Source organism: Theropithecus gelada, chromosome 17 (assembly GCF_003255815.1).
Source record: "Theropithecus gelada isolate Dixy chromosome 17, Tgel_1.0, whole genome shotgun sequence".
Lineage (NCBI taxonomy): Eukaryota > Metazoa > Chordata > Mammalia > Primates > Cercopithecidae > Theropithecus > Theropithecus gelada.
The window spans coordinates 53,573,230-53,588,410 of NC_037685.1; the positions used below are offsets into that span (position 1 = coordinate 53,573,230).

At 38.2% G+C, this 15,181-nt stretch overlaps 1 protein-coding gene across 10 annotated transcripts in view; it reads right to left on the minus strand.

Annotated features, from left to right (window-relative positions):
- The window catches only part of ZMYM2 (zinc finger MYM-type containing 2), a 131,712-nt gene that overhangs the window by 36,685 nt on the left and 79,846 nt on the right, over window positions 1-15,181 (minus strand). For all 10 annotated transcript variants that reach the window (XR_003116473.1, XM_025364185.1, XM_025364193.1 and 7 more), the window contains 2 exons: window positions 1,293-1,458; window positions 579-613 (listed from right to left, as the gene is read on the minus strand). Coding sequence is in view for 9 of the 10 variants with exons in the window: in XM_025364185.1 (XP_025219970.1) it covers window positions 579-613; window positions 1,293-1,458 (201 nt within the window). In the remaining variant the exon portion in view is untranslated. The remainder of the gene's footprint in view (window positions 1-578; window positions 614-1,292; window positions 1,459-15,181) is intronic.

The following is a 15,181-nucleotide window of genomic DNA, read 5'->3' on the forward strand; positions in this document are numbered from 1 at the left end:
GGGACCCCCCCAAAAAAAAAAAAAAAAAAAAAAAAAAAAAAAAAAGAAAGATAAATGCATAAAGCCATCACTAATCTGCCTCAGCCTATTCCTTCAGCCTCATTTTCCATTATTCCACCAAAGACCCCTTCCAGCTTGGCTCTAGTAAGTAGTTCTGCCAAATACACATGTGCTTAGCACGTTATTATTCTCCTATTTTTCATGCCTATCTGGCTATCTTCTACTCAACTGTTTACAGTCAGCTTATTCGTATCTTTCAGAACAAATACAGTCATTTCAAACATACTATTGCCATTGTCTTAAAGATGCATCTATTATGGAAACATCCGTCAACTCAAATATCACTTATGTCTATTGTCCCACTGTGAGGAGAGGCTATAATTAACTCTCCTTTATATTCCTTGGCATGTATGACAGTCTCTGGTATTAATACAATTCAGCTGAATACTCCACTGTCTCAGTTAAGCAAAAAAAAAAAAAAAAAAAATTACCGTTATGATCACATTAAATTGGCCTAATTATTTTTTACCCCGTATTTAAAAAATCACAATTTAGCACTCCATTTCACCAATACTTACTGTCATTTTGGTTCGAGACGTCTGACAACCCTGATCTAAAAAACATAAAAAATTTAAAATAAGACAAATACTCTTTCTTCAGAATTTTCTAAATCCCTATTTCTCATTAAATTTCACTAATTTAAAATGTGACTAAAGAAAATATTTTAGACATTTTAAGGGAAGAATTTCAAATTTGTATAAAGTATAGAAATATACAGGTAAATAAATTAATCCTTTTTTCCTTTTGCCCCCTCTGAAAGTATACACTGCTTTTGGGGAAATATTATTATATATTCTTAGATTTATATCTTAAAAGATATATATGTATTTTTTAAAATTACAGCTTCTAAAAGGTTTTTGTTGTTCCTCCCAACCTACTCCCTAGCAATTCGATTTGCTAAAAATAATTTGCATTTAAAATTGCAGATGATACATGATAGGTAGATGTCTATTCTTTTTAAAATTTGTGTTATAACGCTGTTTAGCTTCTCCTCACTCTCAACTACACCTTGTTTTCTCAATTAGCATGAAATTTCAAAAAGACAATAAAACAAAAAGCAATACATTTATAAAAACAATATACAAGGGTGCTTCAACCCAGAGAATCTACGGAATTTAAGTTGCTGTTAAGCTATCTCCAAAATCAACTATTCATTATCAGTGTTTTGGATTCAGAACTACGTAAAGACTGATTTACAGGGTTTTCAAGTTATCACCTAAATTATTACATACCATAATGCAAGTTTTCAGGTCCTTTCTGAGTTGTCATGTTGGGTTCATTTTGTTGACAGTAGAAACGCAGTAAGCAATGTTGATCACAGAAATGTTTCATTTCCCCACGCCACTGAACTCGCTCTTTAAGAGTTCCTTGAGATTTACAACAGTCACACCTTGCAGCCTTAATTTAAAAAGGAAGGTTTCAGACATTGCAAATTATTTTTGAAGATTTCCAGAAGTTTATCAGTGATTATTGCCAAATGTGATAAAACCGTGAGTGATAAAGAAAAATAGAACTATAATATAAATCATTTATAAACAGTAAAATGTACAATAAGTAAAAGTGGAAAAAAAAAAAAGAAGCAATTTCTCAATTGACAAAGTTCCATCCTATACTTACCAGGAGCCAAAGACCAGCATCACAAAGGTAGGATAACTAAATACATATTGGTAGACCAAACCAATGTATTTTAATGTCTTTAAATACTTTTGAGGGCCATATAATATACTGGTAGAATCGTCTCCTACCATTATATTGAACATTTACGAGTAATGAACGGATTTCCCAGGTTTGTTGTACAAGACAAAGGCAATTTTGAAGCAAGCTCTTATGATGGGAAATTTATGGATGTTAACTTGAACTATTTCAGTTTTTCAACAGTTTAATATAAATTTGAAAAGCTTTAATAAATACATGTATTTAATTTTAGTAACAAGAACTTTGAGTTCATGTTTTTAAACACTCAATGTTTAAATGTTCTGAAAACCAGTAATATCAATAAGACAAGCGATTTGACCCACATCTAGGAAAACAATCAGCTCAATGGGTCCACAACTTAACTTGCAATACCAAAAACTGATACAAGAAAAACAAATTAAAATTCAAAGAACGTATTTTATTTTGGTGAATCAATAATCTTGAGACAGATTTTTGTTTTTTAGGATCTTAATTTCCCTAGATTTTGCCCATTTTCACTATTTCTTAACATCTTGACTAATGAGTGTGAAGAAAATATAAACGATATATCTTCAAATACAGAAAAATGATATAATTTCAAATACAGTTCTTTTCATAATTTAAGTTTCTGGTCTAGAAATGAACTACTATTATTTTTTTCAATTACCCTTTGGCTTACCAGCTTTGAAATTCTGACAAAGTAATAACTGTTAAGTATTTTGCAGTTCATAATAATTGTGGCTACAGCTTTTCCTTTATTACTCTAATCTAGAGTTTTACACTGTGGATTTTGAAATTTCTCACGTTACAATTTCAACAGGAATTCTACAAATGCCACGTCAAAATTCCTGGTCAGGGATATTAACAAATGACTATGTTGACAAACAGGTCTTACATAACAAACATACCCCAAGGTTAGAACACAGGCTCTTTTTTTTTCTCCAGGTCAGGTATTTCTCCTGCTGAATAAATGTTAAGTGAATGAAGATTTATAGTACAAATTATGACTACTAAGTGATGCCAATATCACGACTCTTGTCCAAAAACTTATGAATACAAATTTTATACTGCTGATGGTATTATATGATCATCTCACTAACAACAGCACTTAATATCAACCAAGATCATATTTTCACTCAATAATAAAAAAGACCCTTTGTTAAATTCTCACCAGCGAGACTGTTCTTCAAAATAACCATAGAATTGTTCCAGGGTTTCTTTTCTTTCTTTCAGTTTCTTTTTCCCTTTTTATAATTTATGCTCAAAAAAAGAGACAAAGCATAAAGGAAGGAAATGGAAGCTTAATACTTTATTCATTGATTCTGAACAGCGCAAGAACCGAAAGTAGAGTTACAGCCTGACTACATTGTTCACTGAGAACCTGAAATAAGAGCCAAACCCGTTGTATCTTCTCTCTATAAATCTTCACAACAGCCCCGCAAAATGGGTACTGCAAACTAAGATCTAAAAAGATTAAATAACTAAGGTCAAATATTAAAAATGCAGAGATGGGATTCAAAAAGCAGACAACCAAGTCAAAACCCAGGCTTTATCCTGTACACTAAGCAATAAAGACAAAATGAGTTACTATAAATGACTAGAGAATAAATATCCTAACACAATACAAATAAAATGCTATAAGATTCTCGATCTGACCTTTAAAATAGAAATCTGTATTAATTCAAATCATTACACGTACTATGCTGACTCTTAGTAGTAGTACTGCCATTTATACAATAATTTGGAAGATCAACGGCATAAAATCAAACACATTCCACCTAAAGAATTTGAACAATGGAATCACTTCATCGTTCTACAATTAGACACTTGGTTTTTATAGAACCAATACTTGAAGCTCCCTTCTTCTTTTAAAGGTTCAAAACAAATTTAGATAATTTCCCTCTACCCAAAGAAAAAAGGGCCAAGATTAACACCAATTTACAAAAGTAAACAAAATAGGCATGTATTTTTTCAGCCTGAAAAAATAGTAAGTGAGAACTCAATACTAATAATTCCAAGTTTAATGCCACAATCAAAATTTTGGAGGTTGTGAACTTTTATTTCTTTTACATCCACTTCTGCAAACTCCTAGTAAAACGTTTGGAATTCAGTTAAAATATGACGGCCAATTTAAAAAGATCAGTAATGATCATCATTCCTTACCAACACCAACACAACTCCACTCCAAGATGTATTCCCTAGCCATTTGCAAAAAATAACTACTAAGACACCATTAAAAATGAAATAAATGGGACATAAGTCTCTGGTTTTAAAAATACCGCATCATCTACTTTGTGGTTTTCTTGTCATTGTGAAATCAAGGAATAGCAAACTAAGGAGGAGAAAAAAAAAAAAAAATCACAGGTTCAAACAAATCTAAGTAACAGCCAGGTACTAAACTCTGATTCAAAAACCTTAATCCAATCTATCACTAAACAGAAATTTCATTTTCAATAACTGGCCAAAGGTCATTCAGCCTATCCTGACCCAGTTCCTTTCACTTCTTGGATAGTTTCAACTTTTCATTTTTCGTTGATATATACACCTTTTTAAACTTTCCTATCTATTTGTTCCCTATTTCACCAAACAAACCTAATTTTCCAGGGGAGAACCATGAATATGAAAAAGATAGGGGTATTTTACAGACATTTTAAACAGAAATCCTTTATGACTTCTCAATACAGCTTTCTGAGCACAGTAGACTGATTCACTACAAAAAAAAGAATGCAGTGATAAAAGGTGACTGGGTACTATGCAAAGCATAGGAATTCTCTGGTGACCAAAAAGATACATTTAAAGCAATATTCGAATATTAAATATTCTTTTCCTAAAATTAATTTCAAAAACAATTTTAAAAAATGGATATAGCAGTTTATAAAGAAAAATTATAGAAGTCTAATATTATTAATTTAAAGCCCATCCATCATACTGTTAAGACTATTAGAGGGCATTTGTATTAAGAATTTAATATTGCCGCCGGGCGCGGTGGCTCAAGCCTGTAATCCCAGCACTTTGGGAGGCCGAGACGGGCGGATCACGAGGTCAGGAGATCGAGACCATCCTGGCTAACACGGTGAAACCTCGTCTCTACTAAAAAGTACAAAAAACTAGCCGGGCGAGGTGGCGAGCGCCTGTAGTCCCAGCTACTCGGGAGGCTGAGCCAGGAGAATGGCGTAAACCCGGGAGCAGAGCTTGCAGTGAGCAGAGATCCGGCCACCGCACTCTAGCCTGGGTGACAGAGCGAGACTCCGTCTCAAAAAAAAAAAAAAAAAAAGAAAAAAAAAGAAAAGAAAAAGAAAGAAAGAAAAAAAAAAAAGAATTTAATATTGCCACCGTTCGCTACTTGTTTGGAAAACAAATCAAAATCTGTGTTAAAAACCTGTGCAATCGGAAGTAATATGGTTTAAGAAAAGCTTAGGTCTTAATAGACATAGCCTTGAGAAACAGTGGACCTTTTGAAATATTATCTTTACCAATTTATCAAACACCTTCTAGCTATTATTGCATTGCAATACTAAATCCTTTTTCTTAAAAACTTTTAAACTTACACAGATCAAAAGAACTATCTGGTTTTTCAATTTGCCCGGAAACATTTACCTGAGGAAAAGTAAAATCTACTTCTTTCTAAAAAGGTATCTGGGAGAAGAAAAATACATTAGTTGTATTTTCAGCATCTTTTGGTTGCATGATGTCACACGTTTCTTATTCCAGTTTAGAAGAGACAGGATTTAATAAATCTCTATTTTAAATCTAGAAGCAAACCATGATATAAACCAGAAAACACAGCTCATTCAGTGACTTGTCAAGTAAAAAAATTTTTAAAGCATAAAACTAAATTTAAATAAATAAAAATGTAGAAGTTATTTATACTATAGGTAGTAGTCTCTCAATCTAAAGTGCAAAGATAAGAGAAGGTAAAAATACAATGTGTGTGCATGACCATTTAAGAAATGTTCATGGCTAAACATGAAATAACAGCCAGATTGGCTAGCTGTTGATTTTTAAGTTTCTGTGATGAAGCACTCTTTTTTCCTTTGGCTTGAAGCTTATTTTTCTGATAAGCCAGAATGATTTGTAAGGGTCATAGGTTTTAATGCACTAATATATAAACTTGTGAGTATTTAAATAAAAAAAGATAAATCATAAAAGGGGGAGGACCCCATAATTAGTTTACCACATTTTCAAGATGATATCATGGCAACAGTGAATAGAAGGGATGCATGGGGGGTATAAGAAAATACAATCTGACTCAAGTAGAAAGCACAGAGAATAAAGTTACCATTTGATTACAACAATGGCTGCATGCAGAAAAACCAAGGATGAATGAAGAGAGACAACTCTTCACATTTCAAAGATTGTGGTGCATATTGATTGTATAGAAAAATCAGCATTGCTACTTGCTTTATAAATTTCTACCATGTAACAAAAATAGTCTTACCTTTATTCCTCAGATTAGTATAATATATAAGTTATTACGTATATTATACAAAAATCTGTTTAAAATAAGGCAGGAATATATAATGTATTTAAGGTACAGAATACTGACATTAAACATAACTAGATGATTGTAACTTGGTATTTGACTAATGTATTTCTTGTATATTCTGAAAAGCACTGCTTCATTAAATCCTCATCACTAAATTCTGTATAAATGAAAATAGACATAACTATCTTTTAAAATAAGCAGTAAAGTGGAACACATGACAACATCTACAATAACATGGTCTTCTGCCAAAGAACATACCTTTGCTTCCCAAAAAGGGAAACAAATCCCAAACTTATCTATATACATATATATATTTTTTAATTTAGAGACAAAGTCTTACTGTGTCTCCCAGGCCAGAGTGCAGTGGTGTGATCAGAGCTCACTGCCACCTCAAAAACCTGAGCTCAAGTGATCCTTCCACTTCAGCCTCCCAAGGAGCCAGGACTACAGGCATGCACCACCATGCCTGGCTAATTTTTTTTATTTTTTGTAGAGTTGGGGTCTCGCTATATTGCCCAGGCTGGACTAGAACTCCCAACTTCAAACAACCCTCTCACTTCATCCTCCCAAAAGGCTGAGATTAAAGACGTGAGCCACTGCTCTCAGTAATCTTTTTTTTTCTTTTTGAGACAGGGTCTTGCTCTGTCACCTAGGCTTGAATGCAGTGGTGTAATCATAGCTCACCACAGCCTCGAACTCCTGGGCTCAAGCAATTCTCTTGTCTCATCCTGCTGAGTATCTGGGACTATAGGGGCATGACATCACACCTGGCTAATTTTTAATTTTTTTTTGCAGAGAGGGGCTCTATGTTCCCCAGGCTGGTCTTGAACTTCTGGCCTCAACTGATTCTCCCACCTCATACTCCCAAAGTGCTAGGAGTACAAGCATAAGCCACTGCGCCCAGCCCCAGTAATATTTTTTAAAGCTGGAAGATCATTCATTCAAAGAAAGAAGCCGAATAGAGAAATACATTCAGTATGTGCTGTGAACAACAACAAAAAAATCCTCCAAGAAAGATTATTATACATTAAAATTTTATATTCATAATTTTACAATTAGGCAGATATTTGTACAGTAAAATGACAGGGAAATCATCATCACATAGTAACAATTTCTGTCTTAAACAATAAGATAAACAATGCAAATAGATATAAAAATAAAATGGGATTTCCAAATTTGTACTCACTAAATGCCTTTATTGAGATTATCCAAAAGAAATTTTTAAAAATAAAACCTCCTAAACAATGGGCATAAAACTGCACTTGTATGTGCTGAACTAACATCAAGCATTTCAAGGCGCTGAAGTAACGTTTTCTGAGGGATTTCTCAAAAACACTAATATCTATACACAAAACACTGGTTTAGACTAAAAGAAACACATTTTAGAGTATATGTTAGTCCTCTGTGTATCTCTAAAATTTGAGCCTTAATTTTTAAAGTTTACATCACACAGAAGCAACAGTAAAGCAATGAAGTAACTTTTTTAAAAGTACATCAAAACTCTTAAGTCTCAATTACTTCACAGCTCTTAACTTGGAAAGCATCTTCCTCTTTTTATTTACAATGCTAGTTAACATGGTGAACTGCAGATATTAAAGAACTGCACCAGAACTCCTGCAATTCTCCTAGTAGTATCATTTTAATACCAATACCTTGATAAAGTAAACTAAATACTGTTCTTCATATTCAGTTATTTCATTTGTTTCTTTAGAGGGCTTAACAATTTTGAAGTCATGATGATGTCTGTCTTCACATGCTTTTTTTTTTTTTTTTTTTTTTTTGACACAGAGTCTCACTCTGTTGCCCGGGCTGGAGTGCAGAGGCACCATCTCACCTCATTGCAACCTCCGCCTCCCAGGTTCAAGTGATTTTTCTGCCTCAGCCTCCCAAGTAGCTGAGATTACAGGCATGCACCACTATGCATGGTTAATTTTTATATTTTTGGTAGAGACGGGGTTTTACCATGTTGGCCAGGCTGGTCTTGAACTCCCGACCTCAAGTGATCTGCCTGCCTTGGCCTCCCAAAGTGCTGGGATTACAGGAGTGAGCCACCGTGCTCAGCCTGTCTTCACATGCTTTACAACTGTACCCACAATGAAGTTTCGGCATTGAGATGGTTTTCCATGTTATCAACATAGGAATTAATGCTCTTTCCTTGTAATCTTTCTGACTACACACACTCCAAACTTACTCATTTTCTTATCTAGGAAGAAATTAATGCAATGTGTGAAAAGAGACTGACTTTATAAAAGTAGATGCTGGGGCAAGATGGCTGACTAGCCGCGGCCAGGTAGAAGAGTTGCCCGGAGGGACTGAGAATGCTGGCGCACTCCTAACAGATCTTCAGAGGGACTGAGAATGCTGGCGCACTCCTAACAGATCTTCAGAGGGAAAGCACCAGGAGTAGAGGAGGGAAGACAGAGAGAAGCCTGTCTGAAGGGGAAGGAATCTAGGAACCTGCATGGGGCTATCACACACTAGGACTTGTTCTTGGCCCCCAATATGCTGAGGGCACAAGTTAGATGAACTGGCAGAGAGCAACCTGCTCTGGCCAAGGCCTCTGGAATCTCAGGAGGAGGAAACCCTTCAACCAGCAGGGACCATTGAGTTGGCAGGGAGAGCTGCTTAAAGAAGTTGTAGGGGCAGCAAGCCAGCTGATGTGGAGCCCAGAGGGTTTGGTGCTGGGGCCTCTGTAGTGAAGCACAGCCAAGGATGACCATCCACCTAGAATCAACTTGCTCCCATAGGAGACTTTAACCCTAGGGCAACTGTCAGATCTGAACTCTGCAGGGAGGCCTTGCCCATAAGAAGGGGCCAGTCTGACCGGAGCAGCCCTTGGTCTGTCGGTCTGTTGCAGGCTCCTAGTCTGACAGTACCTGCTTTAAGGTCAGCCTCGAGTGTCCTAGGAGCCCTCATCATAGCTTCTACCCTGGCAGACTGAACCTGACCACTGGAGAGCCCCAGTGGGGTGGCCCCCACAGACATGCAGCAGCGTCATCTATTCCCTCCCCATACTGCAGCTTCCCCTGGGGCCCACGGATACCTCCCACATCCCTTTGCCATGTGCAGGCAGGTTTTGCTTGCCTCACCCAGCCAGCACCCACGTGTACGTGTGCACCCTGCCCTGCCACTCATGCAGTGGGAGTGCACTTCACCCCCACCTTGCCCCACCAACAACACTGTAGTTAGAGCCTTAGCAGTCAGTCCCGCCCCTACCACAACCTGGCCCTTTCACCAACACTGCCAAGAGCAAAACTAGGCACACAAACAGTGGACACTCCACCTCCCTGAGCGACCAAGAGCCCTCTGAGAATGCACAAAGACCTGCACCTGCCAGCGCCCTGCCACCACCACAGGCACAGCAGCTGACAGGGGCTCCCCACTCCACCCCCCAGCCACATTGCATCCACCACTGTGGCAAGTGCAGGCTAGGAGGCAGGCACCCCAGCACCAACTAGCATCCTGCCACAGCCAACTAGTGTGTACTCCACCACACTGCACTGCTGCTGGCACATGCCAATGAGGATGGATCCTGCTGTCACCTCACTACCAAATGCTTTGACACCATCCATCGAGTGTAGTGATCAGTGGCCCCAAACATGTCAGTCTCCCCAGCGCAGTGGATACCTAAGCTCCAGGAGACAGAATAAAGTAGACACTGATACAAGTACCCCAGAGTTAAAGCACACAGTCCAGGAGTTGGGAACTCAACACTGGTCCCTTAAAATCTTCCAGAAACACAGTCACTTGGCTGTATCCACCTTATTCCACAATTAAACCCTCAAGGCCATCAAATATAGGATAAAAGAAAAAAAAATTGGCCGGGCACAGTGGCTCACGTCTGTAATTCCAGCACTTTGGGAGGCAGAGGCAGGTGGATCACTTGAGGTCAGGAGTTCGAGACCAGCTTGGCCAACATGGTGAAACCCCGTCTCTACTAAAAATATAAAAATGAGCTGCGTGTTGTGGCGTATGCCTGTAATCCCAACTACTCGGGAAGCTGACAATCACTTGAACCCGGGAGGCGGAAGTTGCAGTAAGCCAAGATCATGCCATGATACTCCAGCCCAGGCCACATAGCAAGACCCTGTCTCAAAAAAACAACAAACAAACAAAAAAACAGCAACCTCAAAGGCTGAAGGAGTATAAGCCCACAAAGATAAAAAAGAACCAGCACAAGAACCCTGACAACTCAAAAAGCCAGAGTACCTTCTTTCCTCCAAATGGCTGTACTACCTCTCCAGTAAGGGTTCTAAATCAGGCAGAGATGGCTGAAATAACAGAAACAGAATTCAGAATATGGACAGAAACAAAGATCACTGAGAAGCAAGAGCACACTGAAACCCAATCCAAGGAACAAAGCAGGAGCTTACAGACAAAATACCCCATATAGAAAAGAATGTAACTGACCTGATAGAGCTGAAAAACACACTACAAGAATTTCATAAGGCAATCACAAGTATTAACAGCAAAATAGACCAAGCGGAAGAAAGACTCTCAGAGCTTGCAGACTGGCCTTGTGAAATAAGACAGACAAGAATACAGAGCAAAAGAATAAAAAGGATTGAGCAAAACCTCCAGGAAATATGGGATTACGTAAAGAGACCAAATCTACAACTCAATTGGTGTCCCTGGAAGAAATGGGGAGAGTATAAGCAACTTGGAAAACCTATTTCTGGATATCATCCATGAGAACTTCCCAACCTAGCTAGAGAGGCCAACATTCAAATTCAGGAAAGGTAGAGAACCCCAGTATGATACTTCATAAAAAGATCATTCTCAAGGCACATAAACATCAGATACAAGATTAAAATGAAAGAAAAAAATGTTAAAAGGCAGCTAGAGAGAAAGGTCAGGTCACCTACAAATAGAAACTCATCGGACTAATAGCAGACTTCTCAGGAGAAACCCTACAAGACAGAAGAGATTGGGGGCCAATATTCAACATTTTTTTTAAATTTAACACCAGTGCCACTTGCCAACCAGAATTTCATATCCCACCAAACTAAGCTTCATAAGTAAAGGAGAAATAAGATCCTTTTCAGACAAGCAAAATCTGAAGGTATTTGTCACTACCAGACCTGCCTTACAAGAGCTCTTGAAGGAAGCACTAAATATGGAAAGGAAAGACCATTAACAGCCACTACAAAAACACACTTAAGTACAGACCAGTGACACTATAAAGCAACCACATAAACAAGATAGAAAAATAACGAGCTAACATCATGATGACAGGATCAAACCCACACATATCAATACTAACTTTAAATGTAAACAGGCTAAATGCCCCAATTAAAAGGTACACAGTGGCTTGGATACGGAAACAAGACCCACTGGTATGCTATTTTCAAGAGACTCATCTCACATGCACTGACACACATAGGCTCAAAATAAAGGGATGGAGAAAAATCTACCACGCAAATGGAAAACAGAGAAAAGCAGGGGTTGCCTCAGACAAAACAGACTTTGAACCAACAAAGATCAAAAGAGACAAAGAAGGTCATTACATAATGGTAAAGGGTTCAATTCAACCATCAGACCTAATTATCCTGAACATAAATGCACCCAACACAGGAGCACCCAGGTTCATACAGGAAGTTCTTAGAGACGTACAAAGAGACTCAGACCCCCAGACAATGCTCCAATGACAGTATCAGACAGATCGTCGAGGCAGAAAATTAATGAAGATATTCAAGACCTGAACTCAGCACAGAATCAAATGGACACCCCAAAACAACAAAATATACATTCTTCTCACTGTCACATGGCACATACTCTTAAAATTGATCACATAATCACATATAAAACATTTCTCAGTAAATGCAAAAGGACTGAAATCATAACCAAAAGTTTCTTGGATCACAGTACAATCAAATTAGAAATCAAGACTAAGAAATTCATTCAAGCCGGGCGCGGTGGCTCAAGCCTGTAATCCCAGCACTTTGGGAGGCCGAGGCGGGTGGATCACGAGGTCAGGAGATCGAGACTATCCTGGCTAACATGGTGAAACCCCGTCTCTACTAAAAATACAAAAAACTAGCCGGGCGTGGTGGCGGCGCCTGTAGTCTCAGCTACTTGGGAGGCTGAGGCGGGAGAATGGCGTGAACCCGGGAGGCGGAGCTTGCAGTGAGCTGAGATCACGCCACTGCACTCCAGCCTGGGAGCACAGCGAGACTCCGTCTCAAAAAAAAAAAAAAAAAAAAGAAATTCATTCAAAACCATACAAACATGGAAACTGAATAACCTGTTCCTGAACAACTTTTGGGTACATAATGAGATTAAGGCAGAAACCAGTTAATTATTTGAAACCAACAAGAACAAAGATACAACGTACCAGAATTTCTGGTACATAGCTAAGGCAGTGTTGAGAGGGAAATTTATAGCACTAAATGTCCACATCAAAAAGTTAGAAAGATCTCAATTTAACAACCTAACATCACAACTAAAAGAACTAGAGAATCAAGAGAAAACCAACCCCAAACCTAGCAGAAGACAAGAAATAACCAAAATCAGAGCTGAACTGAAGAAGATTGAGACATGAAAAACCATACAAAAGATCAATAAATCCAAGAGTGGTTTTTTTTTGGGGGGAGGATTAATAGACTGCGAGCTAGACTAATAAAGAAAAGAGAGAAGACCCAAATAAACACAATTAGCAACAATAAAGGGGATATTATTACCACTACCCCACAGAAATACAAATAACCACCAGAGATTACAATGAACACCTCTGTGCACATAAACTAGAAAATCTAGAAGAAATGGACAAATTCCTAGACACATATATACCCTCCCAAGACTGAGCTAGGAAAAAATTGAATCCCTGACCAAACCAATAATGAGCTCCAAAATAGAATCAGTAATAAATATCCTACCAACCAAAAAAAGTCCAGGACCAGATGGATTCACAACACAATTCTACCAGATGCACAAAGAAGAGCTGGTATCGCTCCTACTGAAACTATTCCAAAAAATTGACGAGGGGGGACTTCTCCCTAACTCATTCTATGAGGCCAGCATCATAATGATACCAAAAACTGGCAAAGACACAACAAGAAAAGAAAATTTCAAGCCAATATCCTTGATGAACATCAATGCCAAAATCCTCAACAAAATACTGCCAAACCAAATCCAGCAGCACATTGAAGAGGCTTATGCACCATGATCAAGTGGGCTCTATCACTGGGATGCAAGTTAAGTCCAACATACGCAAATCAATAAATGTGATTCATTACACAAACAGAACTAAAGACAAAAACCACATGATTATCTCAATAGATGCAGAAAAGGCTTTCAATAAAATTCAACATCCCTTCATGTTAAAAACTCTCAATAGGCCGGGCACGGTGGCTCACGCCTGTAATCCCAGCACTTTGGGAGGCTGAGACGGGCGGATCACAAGGTGAGGAGATAGAGACCATCCTGACTAACACGGTGAAACCCCGTCTCTACTAAAAACACACACACAAAAATTATCCGGGCATGGTGGCGGGTGCCTGCAGTCCCAGCTACTCAGGAAGCTGAGGCAGGAGAATGACGTGAACCCAGGAGGTGGAGCCTGCAGTGAGCCGAGATGGTGCCACTGCACTCCAGCCTGGGTGACAGAGCAAGATGCCGTCTCAAAAAAAAAAAAAAAAAAAAAAAAAAAACTCTCAATAAACTAGATATTAAAGAAATATACCTCAAAATAAGAGTCAACTATGACAAATCCACAGCGAACATCATACTGCATGGGCAAAAGCTGGAAGCATGCATTCCCCCTTGAAAACTGGCATAAGACAAGGATGCCCTCTCTCACCACTCCTGTTCAACACAGTATTGGAAGTCCTGGCCAGAGCAATCAGGAGAGAGAAAGAAATAAAGGGCGTCCAAATAGGAAGAAAGGATGTCAAACTTTCCCTGTTCACAAATGACATGATCCTGTATCTAGAAAACTCCACACACTCAGCCCAAAAGTTCCTTCAGCTAATAAACAATTTCAGCAAAGGATACAAAATCAATGTACAAAAATCACCAGCTTTTCTATATGCCAACAACAATCAAGCTGAGAGCTAAACTAGAAACACAATCTCATTGAAAATTGCCACAAAAAGAATAAAATACCTAGGAATACAGCCAATCAGGGAGGTGAAAAATCTCTACAAGGAGAACTACAAAATACTGCTCAAAGAAATCAGAGATGACACAAACAAATGGAAAAATATTCCATGCTCATGGATAAAGAGAGTCAGTATCATTAACATAGCCATACTGCCAAAGCCATTTACAGATTCAATGCTATTCCCATTAAACTACCAATGACACTCTTCGCAGAACAACAACAACAAAAACATGTCTTCAATTCTATGGAACCAAAAAAGAGCCCAAGTAGCCAAGGCCATCCTAAGCAAAAAACGCAAAAAGAACAAAGCTGGAGGAATCATGCTACCTGACTTCAAACTATGCTATAGGGATACAGTAACCAAAACAGCATGGTACTGGTACAAAAGCAGACACATAGACCAATGGAACAGAATAAAGAGCCCAGAAATGAGGCCGCACACCTACAACTATCTGATCTTCAACAAACCTGACAAAAACAAGCAATGAGAAAAAGATTCCCTATTCAATAAATGCTGCTGGGATAACTGGCTAATGACATGGAGAAGACTGAAATTGGATCCCTTCCTTACACCACACACAAAAATTAACTCAAGATGGATTAAAGATTTAAATGTAAAACCCAAAACTTTAAAAACCCCTGAAGCCAACCTAGGCAATACCATTCTGGACATAGGAACCAACAAAGATTAAGATGCCAAAAGCAACTGCAACAAAAGCAAAAACTGACAAATGGGATTTAATTAAAGAGCTTCTGCACAGAAAAAGCATGCACACATATGTTTGTTGTAGCACTACTCACAACAGCAAACACTTAGGGTCAACCTAAATGCCTACCAATAGTAGAGTGGATAAAGAAAA